At 54.9% G+C, this 18,587-nt stretch overlaps 2 protein-coding genes and 1 long non-coding RNA gene across 3 annotated transcripts in view; 2 read left to right on the forward strand and 1 right to left on the reverse strand.

The window, feature by feature from the left end:
- Positions 1 to 14,927: 14,927 nt before the first annotated feature.
- LOC123079063 (probable 3-hydroxyisobutyrate dehydrogenase-like 1, mitochondrial) lies at positions 14,928 to 16,276 on the forward strand. Its single transcript, XM_044501734.1, has one exon. The coding sequence runs from the start codon at positions 14,964 to 14,966 to the stop codon at positions 15,990 to 15,992; it is 1,029 nt and encodes a 342-aa protein (XP_044357669.1). The 5' UTR covers positions 14,928 to 14,963; the 3' UTR covers positions 15,993 to 16,276.
- Positions 16,277 to 16,663: 387 nt separating this feature from the next.
- LOC123079065 (uncharacterized) lies at positions 16,664 to 17,620 on the reverse strand. Its single transcript, XR_006437840.1, has 2 exons — positions 17,204 to 17,620; positions 16,664 to 17,121 (listed from the first exon to the last, which is right to left on the reverse strand). It is a non-coding gene; the product is annotated as an uncharacterized lncRNA (long non-coding RNA).
- Positions 17,621 to 17,776: 156 nt separating this feature from the next.
- LOC123079064 (uncharacterized tRNA/rRNA methyltransferase slr0955) overlaps positions 17,777 to 18,587 on the forward strand; it is a 2,124-nt gene continuing 1,313 nt past the window's right edge. Inside the window, exon 1 of the mRNA XM_044501735.1 lies at positions 17,777 to 18,587. Coding sequence (XP_044357670.1) covers positions 17,913 to 18,587 — 675 coding nt within the window. The 5' untranslated portion in view covers positions 17,777 to 17,912.

Below are 18,587 nucleotides of genomic sequence, written 5' to 3' on the forward strand. Positions count from 1 at the left end.
GCGACGAGGGGCCACGGACTCTATATAAGCTGCCCCTCTTGTCGGTGTCAAAACCGGCGGATCTCGGGTAGGGGGTCCCAAACTGTGCATCTAAGGCGGATGGTAACAGGAGGCGGGGGACTCAATGTTTACTCAGGTTCGGGCCCTCTCGATGGAGGTAATACCCTACTTCCTGCTTGATTGATCTTGATGATATGAGTATTACAAGAGTTGATCTACCACGAGATCGTAGAGGCTAAACCCTAGAAGCTAGCCTATGGTTATGATTGTTGTTGTCCTACGGACTAAACCCTCCGGTTTATATAGACACCGGAGGGGGCTAGGGTTACACAGAGTCGGTTACAAGGGAGGAGATCTACATATCCGTATTGCCAAGCTTGCCTTCCACGTAAAGGAGAGTCCTACCCGGACACGGGACGAAGTCTTGAATCTTGTATCTTCATACACTACTAGGAAAAGGGCTATAGATGATATGGACACTAATGGCGCACCAGACATGTGGTGCGCCACTACTATATACTAATGGCGCACCACATCCATGGTGCGCCACTAGTAACAATTTTTTTTTCAAAACTAGTAATGGCGCACCAGGGGATAGTGCGCCATTACTAGTTAAACTAGTAATGGCGCACCACATCCACGGTGCGCCACTAGTAAAAAAATTTCAATTTTTTTTTCAAAACTAGTAATGGCGCACCAGGGGAACTAGTAATGGCGCACCACATCCACGGTGCGCCACTAGTAAATTTTTTCAAAAAAAATTTCAAATTTTTTTTATTTTTTTTTCAAAACTAGTAATGGCGCACCGTGGGAACTAGTAATGGCGCACCACTCCCACGGTGCGCCATTACTAACTTGACCCAAAAATTCCACCGAATGCACCCCCCCCCCTGGACCGCCTTTTCAGTTTTAAAAAAATAAAAGAAAATAATGGAATGTCAAAAAAATAAAGAAAATAAGTTTCCCATGTGATATGTGGTCTAGTTGTTGGGAAAATTTACAAATATGAATTTCGACTTTATTTGCAAAATCTCTCTGGAATTTGTAAAATGGGCATAACTTTTGCATACGAACTCGGATTAAAAAGTTTTTTATATGAAAAATCATCTATTCGAAAAGTTGCATCCGAATTTAACTGGGGGAACCCCGTTAAACATTTTCAAAATCCTCAAAAACCTAACAGTAAAAAGTTACGGGGCTTTCAAGATCTAGAGGCAAAAAAATTAAAAAATTTCAAACTTACTAGTGGCGCACCGTTTGCTAGGTGCGCCACTAGTAACAGAAAAAATTTTTTTGATTTTTTTTCAAAAAATGATACGTAATATGACCGGGAAGTTTGAAATATTTTTCAAAATTTCATCATACTCATGAACATGAACAAAGTCCTAGACATCAACAAGGTTTAATAGGATTGATATGGTAGATATATCAACAAGTGCCTGTTAAGTGAGGTGGTGCTGGGGTTGGATAGAACTGTGAAGTTAAGCGTGCTCGGGCTGGAGTAGTGTGAGGATGGGTGACCTTCCGGGAAGTTTGACCACTTAGTGTGATTTGACTTGAGATTAAGCATATTGACCCGAGATTAAGCCATAGTGACCCGAGATTAAGATGCGCCATTACTAAGTCAGATAGTAATGGCGCACGGCGTGATGCGCCATTAGTATACCAGATACTAATGGCGCACCAGTGGTGCGCCATTAGTATTTAATACTAGTGGCGTGGTACTAGTGGCGCACCAGTAGTACGCCATTAGTAGGCAAAACTGGTGCGCCACTAGTAGGCATTTTCCTAGTAGTGATAGTCCAACAGTCCGGCAGAAGTATATAGTCCGGCTGTCCGAGGACCCCTTAATCCAGGACTCCCTCAGTAGCCCCTGAACCAGGCTTCAATGACGATGAGTCCGGTGCGCAGATTGTCTTCGGCATTACAAGGCGGGTTCCTCCTCCGAATACTCCATAGAAGATTTTGAACACTAGGATCGTGTCCGGCTCTGCAAAACAATTTCCACAAATCTAATCTGCTGACAACTTTTCATAGCGTGACGTTCTGCCGTGGTCTGGTCATGACGAACCATTTTTCCTAGCCTGCCACTGCACGTGTTGCGAGGCGGTTTTATTGGCACGTCTTGTCGAAGCAGAGATCGTGTTCCTCTTATCACGGGATTCTCATCAATACGGGTGTGGGTGACCCAATCGTGCCCGTTGGTATGACTCCTCGATTTTAGGCAAGTTCCAAACGGTCACGTGGAGGACGCTTGATATTCATCCTCTTTATAAAGGGGCCAAGGCATGTCCTTTTCTTCTCGCGCTCGATCCTTCCCTTCCCCCACCTCGAATTCCAACACCCGAGGCTCCGGCTAAGCGCTTCAGACCTTCAATCATGTCCGGATCCAACCTTCAAGGCCGGTGGATAGCCTCCTCTGTCACAGAGGAGGACATCAAGAAGCTAAGAGAAGCCAGGTATCTGACCGCTGAAATCTCGCACAGGCTGCCTGCTCCAGGGCAGGTCATCCCTACTCCCGAACCCAACGAGAGTGTCGTATTTGCTTCCCACTTCCTCCGAGGACTAGGCTTTAGTCTTGATCCCTTAGTTAGAGGGCTTTTATTCTATTACGGGCTCGATTTCCATGATCTAGCTCCAGATTCCATCCTTCACATCTCGTCGTTTATCGTCGTGTGTGAGGCCTTCCTCCGCATCACTCCACGCTTCGGCTTATGGCTCAAGACCTTCAATGTGAAGCTGAAGATGATCGATGGGCGACACGCAGAATGCGGAGGTGCCATAATAAGCAAAGGCGTCGATGCTCCATGGCCAAAGGGTTCCTTCCCGGAGATGTCCAACTTATGGCAGCGAGAGTGGTTTTACATCACGGCTCCCTGAAGTACTAAGTGGGTAGCTGCCCCCACCTTCCGTTCGGGCCCCCCGCCACAACTGGCGTCATGGGTTAACAAGAGGCTGGACTGGGGGCCAGTTAATGACGTGCCGACATTGCAGAGTCGCATCCGAGATCTCCTCAAGAGAGATGTCGGCCTTGTCAAGGTAATGCAAGTCATGCTAGTTCGTCGGGTCCTACCATGCCAACGTCGACCTCTCCATATGTGGGAGTTCAACCCGGAAGGACCGCGAACTATTCAGCAATTCTTCGGCGTGACGCTCGAAGGGATGTATGGGTTGTTCTTCGGATCACGAATGAAGTGTCCGGACACCATGGAGGATGCGGGTCTAAACTGCGATCGTCCAGATACCTGCGTAAGTAATTCCGCAGCCGAACACGCTGTCTTTTAATTTGTCACAACATCATTCTGAAAAATCGCTCTTTGACCAGGACTGGTCAGGTGTTCGGCCCCCCTTCCCGAGGGCTCACCGGATCCTGTACTAGTCAGGATGCTTGAGCTCGCACCTTATCAAGCGTCATCAGGGGAAGATAAAGGGGGGAATAAAGAAGCCAAAAGCGAGCCTCACTCATTACTCATCCAAACCAGGGGAATTAGTGTCTCCACGAAGGAGGATAACCGGGGAGAAGAATCTGAAATTCCCTCTCCCCAAGGAAGGAAAAGGACCGCCTCTGAAGACTTGGAAACAAGAGTTTCCAAACGAGGGAAGAAACCTTCACCAGAGGGCCCTGCCCCGGAGGGCATCCTTACCGCACAGTGCCCGCAAGGGGATCAGCCCTCCACCGAGCTGTAAGTGAACAAGAGTACTTTTGGTAAATATATCCTGCTTCATCTCCGAGGACAATAACCAAGACGTATGTCTTGCAGTTCGGATCGTAGCCCTTCTCGACAGAGTTCATCTTCAGAGGATCTTCTTCCGGAGATGATGGAGAGCGAAATGCCTCCCCCTGTCTCCCCGCCTCATGAGGCGGACGACCCTGAGGTGTCGTCACGGAGGATTTCTCCTGATCCGCCAAGGCCGGAAGGTAACCCTTCGGCCACCCGAAGTCCGAAGGATTCGGCTCCTAAGGAGAGCAACAGAAAGAGTCTGGGACTGTCCGGTGCATAACCGGACGTACTTATGGGTCTTCTGGAGCAAGCGGCTATCTCAGAGGCGCATCGTACTTTAATGGGTACGGTGGTTGAGAGGATTTCATTCGCCAAAAGTGGGTTGCATGAAGCTTTTATGAGCCTGCTAAAAGGCTTTGAGGTACGCAAAGTAATATATATTTTAATGGTACCGCACACGCTAGGTGTGTCCTATACAGATAGTAGCCCCTGAGACTCTGGTTGCTGTCCTAAAGGCGGCAAACAGAGGATCATAGTCCCAGGTAATGATCATGCTGCTTTCATGTGCAGGCGGCTGAGGGTCCGGTGGCTAGCTGGACTGGTGAGTTTTCCGAACTGAAGCGGCAACTTGATGCAGCAGATGCCGACATTGTGCTTGTAAACAAGCGGCTTGACGAGGCACAGGGTATGTATTCTTCGGTGGTTAACAGATATGTAAGAGGAGCATGATGCTAGTATCTATAATATGCTGTGACTGCAGATGGAGCTGCCGCCGTGGAGACCCTTCGGGCGGAGCTTGCCCGAGCCAAGGAACAAGCCAGGAGAAGTGATGCGGCCGCCCTAAAGGCGGTCGAAGAATTAAGAGCCGAACAGGCTGCTCATCGCCAGAGCGAAGATAAAATAGCCAAGATGGCTATTGAGCTGAAGGATGCCGCCGACCGGTATGAGCTTCTTGAAAAGGAAAGCCAAGCGAAAGCGGCAGACCGGAAGAAAGCCATGGTAGCAGCCAAGGAGACCCGCTCTAAAATCAGAGCGGCAAAGGAGGAGCTTCGTCAAGCCGGAGATATCACGGCTGGGAAGCCCTTTTTGTTGCGGACGAAGTTCGGAGATCCGAAGTAGGCCCCTCTGGATCAATTATGGAGTGCTGCAGACGCGTACTTGGACTTGGCAGCGAGTGCTGCGGATGCGACTGAGTTTTCCAAAGATCAAAGAGATCATGAAGTGGAAAAGTTGTTCTGGTCGCAGTTCGGTGCTTCAACGCGTTGGCTTGCCAAGTATTGGCAATGCCAAATGTTGGCAACTTTTGATATTGCCAATTGTTGGCTTGCCAAATGTTGGCATCAAACCAATCATCCTCTATATCTGCCAGCAGCCAACTCCTGTGTACAAGTGACCTTGACTAGCGCCCTCTTCAAGCTGCTTGCCATTGGCCACTCGGCACCTGCCCTCCTATGTCACACAGGTTTGTTTCTGTCAAACAGGTGCTCTGGAACATAACAATAGTTTTTTTTATGCGTAACTCTAATGCTTATGGTGCCTCCTGATTCCAATTAAGTTTCATAAAGTTGAGCTCCAAACCAGCTTAGTTGGTTTTTACTGCAACCTGCAAATTAAGCTGTCCATCGACCAATTTTAAGTTGCCTAAAATTTCTATTTCAGGAAATTAAGTTGCATAACTCCAATGCCTTGGATTTTTAAGCAACTCAATAGTATGCCGGGCATCACTTGTGTTAGTAACTTGAAGCAATTAGGTGATTTCTTTTTGGCAGTGTTGGGTGACTGAGTTTGTGACACACAAACTCTGGTTACCTGCATCAGGAGAAGAGTAGACCAATAAAGAAATGTGTTGTTAAGGTGACTAACGGCAAACCAATAGATTCGGCTGACTTTGTGAACATGTTATTTTACGGAATGTCACACCTAATTTCTGCAAGATATGGCTTTGCTGGACTGAGTATTATTATCACTTATTTGCTGGTGTTCATATAGCACATTTGCTGATTTTGTGTCTGTATATGTGTGTGTGTGCTTCCTTTTAATTAAACTGACAAAATTGTTGTAAGCATACTTCTCATCCAACTACCAAGGATCACATCATTATTTGGGTCTAGCTTTTTATCTTTTAACTACTTATAGTAAATAACTAATGCAAAAACGTAGAGGACAAGTAAAACAAAGCAATGCTATTATAACACAAGTTCTGAACACATTGCATTTTTCTTATAGAAACAAATGGAGTACAAGGTGACACCACTATTTTCTGCTCACCAATTGACTTGTGAAGCAGAAGGCATCCAGCTGCTACCTGCTAAAGAAGTACATGGTGACGGAGGGCATGGAGGAGCGAGCAGCCCAAGGTGCTCAAGCGCAAGCTGTGCGCCTTCCTGGACATCATCGCTGATGCCAAGAAGGCTGCGTCCCACAGAGATGGGGCCATGGCCTGGCTGGAGGAGGTCAAGAGGCTGACCTCTGAGGCAGACGGTGCTCCTGCTCACAACCGCAAGGCTAAGAAGAATGGGCACAACAGCGAGCTCGGCTTCGATGCAGTGAAACTCTTTCCAACCCATAACCTTTTTGTTTTCCGTGACAAGATGGGGAAGAAACTGTGCAGGCCATTGAGGTCCTTGTGACTGAGATGAATGCCTTTGGGTTTAGATATTAGCACCAAGCACGGGCATCCAAGAACTGGAGGTAGACAGATCGTGTTATCTTGGATCCAAAGGACATTATCAGCAGATCAAGAGACCAAGATACTGGGAATATTGTTGATATGCTACTTGGTGAAGCTAACAATGCAGCGCAGCTCACTTACAATGAAGCTGAAATTCAGAAGCATCTTGAGTTTTTTTTCCGAGAAAACGCAAATGGCTTTTGCGTTTCATTGCATTGGAAAGAAAGGGGAATTTACATCCTCCTAGGAGGTAGTTTTACACAACCAAGAGGGCCTCAGTGGACATCCTAGGATGGTGGCAAAACGACCCTGAGCCCTTGAGCTCCGGCCTTTGCCCAACATCGGGTCTCGTCTTTAATCCTGTCTACCAACTCATTCAGCGAAGGCCTCACATGGTCGAAAACACACGCGTTCCTATGCTTCCAAACCATCCACGGTACCAAGAGCGCCACAGATTTGAGCGCCTTGCGAAGTGCTGGCGGTGTCAATTCCTTTGCGCGCAGCCACCAATCCATGAGCGAGCCGTCGTGCTCGGGCGCCGGTGCCGGTAGGCGTAGCCAAGAAAGGACCTCATGCCAAGTCTGCCTAGTGAATGGGCACGTAAGCATCAGGTGTCCAATCGTCTCCGGTTCCTGGTCGCACAGAAGGCACCGTGGGTGGTGTTGTAGGCCATGGCGCGCTAGTCTCTTCGCGGTCCAGCAGCGATCTTGACACGCCAACCAGTGGAAGAACTTCACCTTGGGCGGTGCCCAGCTCCTCCAGATGAGTTTCCAGGAGTTGCAGCTCGTCGCGCCCTGGAAGGTTGCCCGGTAGCAAGATTGGGCCGTGTAAACCCCGTTGGCTGTCCATCTCCAGAGCAGCCTGTCCGGCTCATTGGACAGCTCGACATGCTGAACTAGGTGCCAGAGCTTTAGGTACTGTCCAATCTCCGGGAGGCCGAGCAGGCCATGGATGTCACGCGCCCAGCTGTTGCCGGTGAGGGCCTCCGCCACCGTTCTGGACTTCCTGCGCTGTTTGGGTATGCACTGGATAAGCATGGGCGCGAGCTCGTGGACGGATTGGCCGCCGAGCCAGCGATCCTCCCAGAAAAGGGTCGTCCTGCCGTCACCGATGGCCATGGTCGTGGAGGCGTAGAAAAGCGCTCGCTCCTCCGTCGTGAATTGCAGGTCCAGCCCCTACCAAGCTCGATCCGTGTCTGTGCGCGCGAGCCAGAGCCAGCGCAGCCGGAGCGATAGTCCCGTGCGCTCGAGGTCCCGGACGCCGAGGCCACCATATTCGAGCGGACGGCAGACCCGGCGCCAGTTGACGTGGCAGTGACCATCGTGGGCGTCCGCGCGGCCGGCCCAAAGAAAATCGCGCTGAATCTTCTCCAGTTGCTTCAGGGTTTTCTTTGGAGGCACTAGCGCTAGCAGTTGATGGATCGGTATCACGCTAAGCACCGACTTGACGAGCGCTAGACATCCCGCTTTGTTCATCAGCCAAGCTTTCCAGGAGGGTAGCCGGCCCGCCACCGCGTCGACGAGGGGTTGCAGCTGGGTTGCGGATGGGCGGCGAGTGAAGAGCGGGATGCCCAGATAGTGACCGGCAAGGCCACGACGGGGCACCCAAGTGGCTCCAACAGCCCCTCGCCGTGGTCGTCGGCATGAAGGATCGGGGCCGAGCTCTTGGCGTAATTCACCCGTAGCCTAGACGCCGTACCGAACACGTCCAGAATGCCTTTGACAGCGGTAATCTCCTCGGTAGTGGCATGGCAGAAAAGCATCACATCGTCGGCGTAAAGAGATATCGCCGGAATGGCTCGCCGGGGGTACAGCTGCTGGAGGATACCCGTGTGCAGAGCGAGACGCGTCAGCCTCCCAAGGGTGTCCACCGCCAGCACGAAGAGTTCTGGGGAGGTGGAGTCGCCTTGTCTCAGGCCGCGACGGTGCCAGATTGGGGGGCCGGGGACTCCATTGCCCATGACCCATGTGCTAGCCGAGGAGAGCAGAATGGCCAACCACTCCCGGAATCGCTCCCCGAACCCATACTGGCGCAACACTTCAAAGAGAAAGGGCCATGAGATGGAATCGAAGGCGCGTGTGAGGTCGAGCTTTAGCATGATCCTGGGCGCGCGAAGTTGGTGCAGCATCTTGAGGGATTGCCGGACTAGAACGAAGTTGTCGTGGAGGCTTCGTCCGGCGATGAACGCATTTTGGTTGCGGCTGACTAGGGTGCTGAGCTTGGGGGCGAGGCGCAATGACAGGACCTTCGCGAAGATCTTGGCCACAATGTGGATCAGGCAGATCGGCCGGTAGTCACCGAGCTTGTGAGCGTCCGGGCGCTTAGGCAGCAAGGTTAGCAGCGCTTGGTTAAGCTTGCTGAACTCGCGGCCACGCAGCGTGTATAGCAGCTCGAAGACGTCCCATATGTCATGGCGGATGATGCTCCAACAGGCGCGCAGGAACTCCACTGTGAAGCCATCCGGACCGGGTGCTTTGCGCGCCGGCATGCGTTTGACCGCGTCCCATATTTCCTCCTGGCTGAAGGGCGCGTCTAGGCATGCGAGGTCGCCGGGCGCGATGAGTTGGGAGAGGTCCAGCGTGTGCGCCCGGTCTACAGCAGTGCCCAGCAAGCCATCGAAGTGTGAAAACACTGCGTTGGCCATCTCCTCATGATCCGTGAGCACCTGCCCGTCGACGTTAAGGCTATATATGCGGTTCTTCTGACGCCGATAGGAGCATTGCCGGTGGAAGAAGCTCGTGTTGGCGTCGCCGTCCTTAAGTGACGCGATCCGGGCACGCTGCCGAGCGATCGTGCGCTCCATGGATGCCATGCCGAGGTAGGCGAGCTTGAGCTGCTTGCGGAGCCATTCCTCCGGAGGCGAGAGCACTCGGTCCTCCCGCGCTTTGTCAAAGCGCATGATCAGCTCGCGGGATATGACGAGCTTGTCCCGAATGTTGCCCGTGGCCTTGGCGCTCCAGCTTGATAAGCGGCGAGCAGTGGCCTGGAGACGCTTGACCAACCGCCGGAATGGGTCGTCGTCATGCACCGAGCTCCATGCCGCGGTAACGGTGTCGTGGAAGCCATCAAGTCTGAGCCAATAGTCCTCGAAGTGGAAGCGTTTGTGCGCAGCCGGGATGGGGGAGCAATCTAGCAGCAGCGGGCAGTGATCCGACACGACCGAAGCGAGGCACTGGAGGTGGCATTCACCGTGCGCATCTTCCCAGTCCGACGTGCAAAGGACGCGGTCAAGGTGCACTAGCATGGGCGGCGATTGCTCATTCGACCATGTGAAGCGACGCCCGTTGAGATATATCTCCTTCAAGGCGAGGTCATTGATCGATGGCGCGGCGGAATCTACCCATCATGCGCCGATGCAGGCCACCCGTGTTCTTGTCCTCGTCGCGGTATGAGGTTGAAATCACCACATAGCATCCATGGGCCGGGGCATGCCGCCCGAATATCGCGCAGCTCTTGGAGGAACAAGATTTTATCCGCGTCGTCTTGGGGTCCGTAGACCGTCGTCAGCCACCACGGTGTCCCGGAGGCCACGGATACTTTGGCCGTGAGCGCGTTCCGCGTGAACAGCGGGTCGGAGATCATGACAGCCCTGCTCTTCCAGGCCAAGAGAATGTCGCCTCGCGTGCCATCAGCCGGCAGGTATGTGAAGTCGTCAAACTCGGAGCCGAGAATGTCAAGCACAGTGGGCGAGTAGATCAAAGCCATCTTTGTTTCCTGAAGGCATACAATGGAGGCTCTGGTAGTGCCCAACAGGGAGCGGATGGCACTACGCCGGGCGCGCGAGTTGAGGCCGCGTACATTCCAAACAGCGACTTTAGTCCGTGATCCATGAGCAAGAGGTCGACGATGGGTGGCCGGCAGCCCTAACTGTCTCCGGCAACGGCCGTGCGCGTGGGAGAGGCGAAGCACGCTGGGATCTCCCATCGACCAGGGCAGCGATGGCCTTGAGCACGGACAGGGGGATTGGCGCCGCGAACATGTCGTCGTAGGCCTTCATCTCGATGGCAGTGATCTTCTGGTTGGTGCCAACGATCCCCAGTGTGCATAGGATCTGCACATGGGCCCTCCGTTCTGCCGTCGGCGGCGCCGCCGCGGGTGCGGCCGTAGCCGCTGAGCGGCCTCGCCGTGGGGCAAAGTTGAGGGGATGACGTGGCCTCTTCCCTGGAGTCGGCAGTGACGCGCTGATGTGCTTCGTGGCCGCGGCCAGAAACTCGCCAAGCGTCCAGGCCTGCTGCGTGGTCGCACGGCTGCGTGAGCGGCGCGTCGTGATCGGTGGCGATGCGAACCGTCCCGATGCCGGAGAGCGGGGCTCAGATGCAGGTGTAGTCGATCTCTGAACATCACTGGACGTTGGCGTGGAGGATCCTCTGGGCCTCTGCAGGATGGAAATTGGCCTCTGGACCTCAGCTTCCGGCAGCCCAGTAGCGGGCGGCCCGTCATCAGCTGCAAGAGGGAGCGCGGTTGGGGATTCGGCCATAGCATGGAGCGACCCAGCCCCATTCGGCCCATCAGTGGCGCTGCAATGGGGGGCACGGCCGCTGGCGCGATGGCGGTTTGGGCGGCAACCAGGGCGTCTCCTCCCGCCAGAGCCGCAGAGGTGGGGGCGGGGGACACAGATGACCGGTCAGCTGGGGTGTCTGGGCCCACAAGATCGACATGGGTACGCGAGCCGCTGCTTTGCCCCGACACGGCGGCAGGCGATCCTGGCCGTTCTGAAGCTCCTGGCGCCACGGGCTGCGAGTCTGGGATCTGACTCAAAAGGGCAAGATCCCGACACGGTGATGGGTCAGCAGCGGCAGAAGCGGGCCCCGCGGAATCGTCCTCGGGATCGTGGGAGGAGCCCGAGTTTGAACTTCCCGGGCCTTCCGGCTCCTCAGCGACCGGTGATAGCGCGCCAGCTGGCCCCTGCGCAACCGACCGCGCGCCGTCATCGGGAGCGACAGCCGCTCGCGTAGGATCTGCTGCCAAAGCCTGCAGTTGTGGACCCTTTCTTTTTCCTCTTTTGGCCCAGTGACGAGAACGAACAGGGCCCAGCTGACCCGGCCACGACAGCATGCCGTCCCGCGACGACCGGACTGGAGACGCCGCCGCCGCGACCGTTGCCGGCCGAGGCCAGGCGGTCGCCGTGTTCAGCCCATCGGTCCGCCCTGAGCGGTCGCTGGCGCACCAAGCAGGCGCGTCCATGGCCATGCCATCCGCCCGACCGCCCGGCGCAGCATCGGTGCGCCTTCGTTTCCGGCCACGGCGCCTTGCCCGACCATGACCGGGGCCCTGGCCTTGGCCGTGTCCATTGCCGGCGCCGCCTCTGCCGGGGTCCTCGTTAGCCTGGGCATCGGGAGGAGGCGCCCGGAGCGGGTGGTGCGTGCGAGCGTGATGGAGACATGGTACGTGAGCGTCCTGACCTCCGGCGCCTCCGAGGGGATGCGGGCCGGCAGCAGCTCGACGATCTCCAAGATCGCGGCACGGCGGATGTCGGCTGGGTCGTGCACGCGGGCAGACAGGTGAAAGACAGCCAGGTCCTCGCGAGAGCGCGTGCGGGGGTGCAACCGCTCGACCCAGCAGCTCTCTCCGAGGATGTGCTCGGCGGTGGAAAGGTGCCAAGCTTGGGCGGGGATGCCGCAGAGCTCGAGCTCGACGCGGTGTTCAAACCCGCCGGCGCCAGCATGCGCGAGCTTGCACCAGGGCCGCAGCGACAACGCGAACCGTGGCGAGCTCATGAAGTGCTCGCCGTTCAGACGACGCATGGTTTCCAGGGAGGAGAAGAGGATGAGGAAGTCCTCGGGGTGGTGCACGTGCACGGTGAAGTCGCCTTCGGAGAGCTCGAGGGAGCGGTAGAGCAGCTCGGCCACCTCGGCAGCAGCCACCAGCAGCCTGTTGCCGGTGATGGATGCCACCATGGCGCGGCCAAGGACCCGCTCGGCCTCCTCCATCTCCGTGGACTACGCCATGATGACCCGCACGGGCACGTCGGGGCGCGGTTGGGGAACTGGCGCCGGCGGGGTGGTGGCTCGACGATGCGCGGGGGGAGCCGGGGCAGGGCCGCCACGGCCAGGGGCGTCAGTGCGAGGCCGCGCGTCGTCGTTGCGTCGGACGTCGCAGTCGCGAGACTCATGGCCTGAGGTGAGGCAACGCCTGCACCGGACGTCGTTGGTGCAGTCGCGAACCCGGTGGCGGTGGTTGAGGCATCTGAAGCACAGCCCAGCAACCTCCTCCGGAGACGGGCTGCGACGGCGAGGAGGTGAGCGGTTGGCGGTGCCGTCCTGGCTCGGACGGCTGCGGCGATTCCTGCGCCGCGGTTGCTGGAACCCGTCCGCGTCGAGCGCGGCCCCGCCGGAAACGCGGTGAACCTTCGAGCGGGGGCCAAGGCGTTGCCTGGCGGGCACGCGGGTGGCCGGCGGGGTGCGGCCGGGGGCACTGGCAGCCGACGGCGCAGCAGGGGCCGACGGGGTGAGCGCGACGTCCTGGTAGGAACGCGCCGAGGACTCGCTCTCCGAGCTGAGCCAGCGGTCGCCTGAGGACACGCGCTCGCCGGAGAGGGTCACCCGGCGGTCGGCAGGGGCGGCGCCTGGGGCCTCCATGGCAGGGGCGAGGGGGAAGGGGAGGGCTAGAGGTGGGCTGCCGGCGGAGAGCGACGGCGGCAGGCTGGGGCGTCTCGGAGGGGCTAGAGGGTGGGAGCGAAGCTAGGCAGGAGCGGAGCCATCTCTCTCAGTGGGTAGAAGATGCTGTGGAAGGTGCCGTCTGGGAGCGCGAGCACCGGCAGTGGCAGGGTCAGGACCTGCCGCCTCGCGGCGTCACGCCACTGCGGGCACACCAGAGCAAAGGCGGCGCGGTCAGCGTACCGGGGGAGCCGGCTGAACACCACACCTCCTATGTCCAGCGGGAGGTCTGACCATCGAAGCATCTTGAGTTGCTGATCATGTAGGTACTTCCAATTGCAAATATATGTTTATTGTATATATGCTACGCTTGCTGCGAGAGAATATTTTCTTGTTTACCACTCCTTTCAGACTATCTATGGCAGATGTTTTATTTTTTCCCTTTAGATTCAACGTATTATTAATTTCTTTGTGCTACATTTTTTTGGTCAGGATTAGAGCTGCTGTTTCATGTGTTTGCTCAGAGAATTTTTTCCAATGAAAATGATTGCAATGCTAACCATTTTCCTGCAGTTGGTTTGATTAATGTGAGGTTGTTTTTTCTTTTTCTGTTTGAGATGGAACCATATTTATTACATTAACCAAAAGCTCAGCAACATCGCTGGCTACCAATTCAGGCACGAATTCAGGGGCACCGTCCGGCCATACGGCTGGGAATGAGAGACCTGACCATGCACCATATACATCGTAAGAGCGTCTGCGACTTTATTACATACCCTCGCGCAATATGAAATGGGAAAGACATTAAAGTTTAAGCGAGCAAAATATTTAATCTCCTTATAGGATCCCATTTATAGCCAAAGCTTGGTCGTCCGCATGAATCGCGTGCACGAGCTGCGTTGCATCTGTCTCAACATGAACTTCTGAGATGCTCTAAGCCTGGGCAAATTGCAAGCTTCGGGAACACTAGATGTCCCGTTGCGCCGATGGCGCAAAGGGCAAGAGTGAACCAAGTTTTCAAACCATGCAACTTAAAATATTCAGAGAGAGATCATTAAATAATTAAAGCATAAGAAAATAGATATTTATAAATTATGCTCATACATAACGTTATATATTACATTCAAGGTAGTTCCATAGGCCAAAAGGAAGGCTTGAGATAAGTTCATGATAAGCAAAGCTACATAGGCAGATATATACGACGCGTTTGATTCGGAGGAATCACCGCGGCTTTCGGTTACATTGCCTTCCGAAACGGCATCCGACGTTTGGTACGCCCACCACGTATTCCGTAGCCGCGTCTTCTGATTACGTGAGTTCCCAAAATCGAAAACGCCCAACCCAAAGCTGATTAGGAAACCGGAAGTCAGAGCCTCAAACCAAACAATTCATGTATTTCGTGGGAAAAATTTGGATGCAGAGCTTCCCGATACCATAACGGAATACGTTACAATAGTTCGAATCAAACGCGTCGATAGATAGTTTTGGTCATTAAGTTGATGGTAACTAAAACATGCGGTCATTGATATAAAAAATGACTTGATCGTCTAAGCAGCTCTTCACGGTTTGCGTGTTCGGTGGGTTGTCATTGGCAAAAGCCGAACTGCCTTCTGTATCATCATCCAATCTGTAGAATGACCTCTGATTGTATAGTTGTACTCCCTCCATTTCTTAAATATTTGTTTTTTTTAAAATCAAATGAACTATCATAGTCACTTATTGAAATATTGAAATCTCTAGAAAGGCGAATGTCTGGGAACTGAGGGAGTATCATCAATGCGATCTTCACATGATGTGGGGGATAAAAATGACATTTCTCGAGAATGGACAGGCGGTGCACTGTACCTGGCTGCTATTATGGCCTCACGCGAGGTGCCCTTATCTGCTGATGTGGCAACAACAGAGGGCATTTGGGACAATTCATAGCACGTCCAGATAATTTTATCAATTATCAGGCCGGCACTCCGCCCCCAAATGCTCGCCTCCATCTCCCGATCTCTCGCTCGCCGCCGCCCACGCCTTCCGCTTGCTACCGCCGCCGCCACAGCAGCCATGTCGTCGTCCGACACCGCCGGGAGCGTCTCCGACCGTCCGATCTCTCCGGATACCACACGCATCGGCTGGGTGGGGACGGGCGTCATGGGCCAGTCCATGGCCGGCCACCTCCTCGCCGCCGGCTACGCGCTCACCGTATACAACCGCACGCCCTCCAAGGCTCAGGGCCTCGTCTCTAGCGGCGCCCGCCTCGTGGACAGCCCGCGCGCCGCCGCGGCCGCCGCTGACGTCATCTTCCTCATGGTCGGCTTCCCCTCCGACGTCCGCTCCACTTCCCTCGACCCCTCCACGGGCGCTCTCGCAGGCCTCGCCCCAGGCGGCGTCCTCGTCGACATGACCACCTCCGACCCCACACTCGCCGCCGAGATAGCCGCGGCCGCGGCGGGGGCCGGCTGCGCCGCAGTGGACGCCCCCGTGTCAGGCGGCGACCGGGGCGCCCGCAACGCCTGCCTCTCGATCTTCGCCGGCGGCGACGCGGCCGTGGTGGCCCGCCTGGCGCCCCTCTTCAAGCTGATGGGCAACGCCCTCTACATGGGCGGGCCGGGCGCGGGGCAGCGCGCGAAGCTGGGCAACCAGATCGCCATCGCGTCCACCATGGTGGGCCTGGTGGAGGGCATGGTGTACGCGCACAAGGCCGGGCTGGACGTGGGCAAGTGGCTGGAGGCCATCTCCACGGGCGCCGCGGGGTCCAAGTCGCTGGAGCTGTACGGGAAGCGGATGCTGGAGCGCGACATGGCGGCGGGGTTCTACGTCCGGCACTTCGTCAAGGACCTCGGGATCTGCCTGTCCGAGTGCCAGACCATGGGGCTGGCGCTGCCGGGGCTCGCGCTCGCGCACCAGCTCTACGTGTCGCTGCTCGCCCACGGCGAGGGCGGGCTCGGCACGCAGGCGCTGATACTGGCAGTCGAGCGGCTCAACAACACCTGCCTTGACAAGAAAGGGGAGTGAAAACTGTGAAAGCCTACAAGAGTTTGGTTGATGCAATGCAACATGAGGAATTGTCTCCTCTGCTGTTGTTCCCTTGTGTATTATGGGACTTCTGCATGCTCTGCCTGTTCATGTTTTACAGTGCTCAAAGGTTCAAATAAGATTTGCAAAAATGGAGTTTTTCACTTGTATTGATAGTATTCAACTACTCCTATTTGGCAAATCAGCCTGTAGTGAATGCCGATCTACTTGGCAGTGAAACTAGAATATTCAATGAGCTCACCCTTTGTTAACGGGTTATATAACTTACATTTGCCTCAATGTGTTTTTCTTGCTTCAGATGACATCCCTGCCATATCAGTCTAACTAGCAAACAGATAAAAAACAGCATAATCAGTTAACTATTGACAAGAAATGTTATCTGCAATAGTACTTCGCAACACATAACACCTTCAAATATTTCGAATTTATCATGCCATAATAGTACAATATTGTCTAAGCAGCACATTTTTTTCAGAAGAAATTTTTGATCTATTCATAATCAACATCATGACACTACAGAGAACACTAGAGGTAATAAAAAAATAAAACGAGGTCCATGGGCCATCTACCGACGACTACAAGCACTGGAACGAGCCAAAGGCACGCCACCGTCATCGCCACGGTCTAAGCTTAGTTGCTTTACAGACATCTCCAAAAATTTATACCCACATCTGGTTGTTTTTTTTAAGCAACCATATATTTCACTTGACAATCTGTTTACATAGATTACACATATGGCACCATACGAGACACAAATACTTGTCAAGCAACTCTGCACAAAGAATTCTACAAGAGGTAAAACTATTATTCCACCCTTGAAGAAACTCGTGCCTTGCCGAAACATAGTCCACAAACGTCCTCCGCCACCACCATGGCAACGCCGGAAGAAGATGAGAACAGCCGCCATACCCAGATCTGGGAGAGCACCACCACATACAAAGATGCTTTTTGAGCTGATGAAGCGGGTCGCCGCAAGCGACGAGACCGAGTCTTTGTGGCACGTAGGCCGGGGATCTTCCCCGTGGTCACCAGATCTCGACGCCGTCAACTTCATCCGATGTAGTCGAAGAAGAGGAACGTCGCCGCCTGCCGTCATCCACGCACCCAACTGCAAGACAGTAAACACAACTACAGCAGACGACACGACCACCACCCGCGAGAGCGCCGTCGACCAACCACCAGACACGAACCTCGCCGGATCCCGAGATCGGCGAGACGACCAAGCCATCTGCCCCTCGACGCCACCAGTTGCAGCGACAACGAGATGGAGGAAGAGTAGAGGCAAATTATTCCGACGCGGCGCCATCTCCTCTATGGAAACAACGCCTCAAGGAAGCACTAGGCCAACCCTAACTACAAACCTAAGTCGAAGCACCAGGGTCCCCACCCCCTCCGGCCGCCGGAGCGGCGAACGGAGGAGGCAGGGACCGGCGGCAAACGGCTTGGAGGCCGGTGTGGTTGGGGGCAGATGGAATCGCCTTGATCCGCTTTTCTCGGAGCGAGCGAGCGAAAACCGTTTTACATCTGGCTGTTTAGAATCATGTCAAACCGTTTGGCATGTCTAATACAGCGTAGTGATGGCTCAGCACCACTTTGAGGGGCAAATGGTGTGCTTAATAAGTTTTAAAAAGGGCTATTCAGGGATAAGAATACATATTATGGATTTGTGGGGGTGCTAGTGAGACAGGTGACAAATGTACAAAATAAAATTTGCTCGATGGCCCTAAATAAGGATCCAGTTGACAAATTAATAATGGTAAACTGTGGGGTGCCTCGCCAAAAACTGCCCCTTTCTCATCTCAGCGCGTCATCCTCGCCGAAGCATTTCGTCGAGCGAGGGCCGCGCGCCGCCCAAAACCCCACATCCCAAATCAAAACCCTACGCTCCGCCGCCGCGCCATGCTCCACTCCGGCCTCTCCAAGTCCCAGCCCCTACCGCTCCTCGCGGGAGCGTCTTCGCCTCGCCGCGCCCTCCTCGCCGGTCTCCTCCGCGCCGGGTACTTCTCTAAGTCCGCTACCTCCTCACCTGCGCTTCGTCCGTCCGCCACCCGTGCGAGCACCAGGGCGGCGACTACGCCGCGAGATCCCTCGCGCTTCGGCCTGGTACATAGGGTCTCGTTCTCCACTGCACCAGATGGTTCTGATTCGGTCGGCAGCGGCGGGAGGTCGCTCCCTTGGCTAGCCGCCGGGAGCGTCGATAGCGGCGTCCCCACCGCAAGGACTAGCGCCGGACGCTCCTCCTCGTGGGAGAGCTCCGCTGATAAGTTCTTCTCTAAAGGCGACCACAGTGCGCGAGTAGAGACATTGGAAGATAGCGTTTCATACAAGGAGGGGGGAATTGGAGGGGAGGAGAATGAACCAATTGACAATCCCAAGTGGGGGCGGATTAAGGATAAGTTCCGGCGAAACGCGGCAACGGATGAAGGGTCCCGTGACCGTGCTGAGAGGTTTGAAAAACCGGATGTGAGGCGGTGGAACAAGCAAGAGGACCGTGGTGAGAGGTTTGACAAACCGGATGTGAGGCGGTGGAGCAAGCAAGAGGACCGTGGTGAGAGGTTTGACAAGCCGGATGTG

The sequence above is a fragment of the Triticum aestivum genome, chromosome 3D, assembly GCF_018294505.1.
Source record: "Triticum aestivum cultivar Chinese Spring chromosome 3D, IWGSC CS RefSeq v2.1, whole genome shotgun sequence".
Classification (NCBI taxonomy): Eukaryota; Viridiplantae; Streptophyta; class Magnoliopsida; order Poales; family Poaceae; genus Triticum; species Triticum aestivum.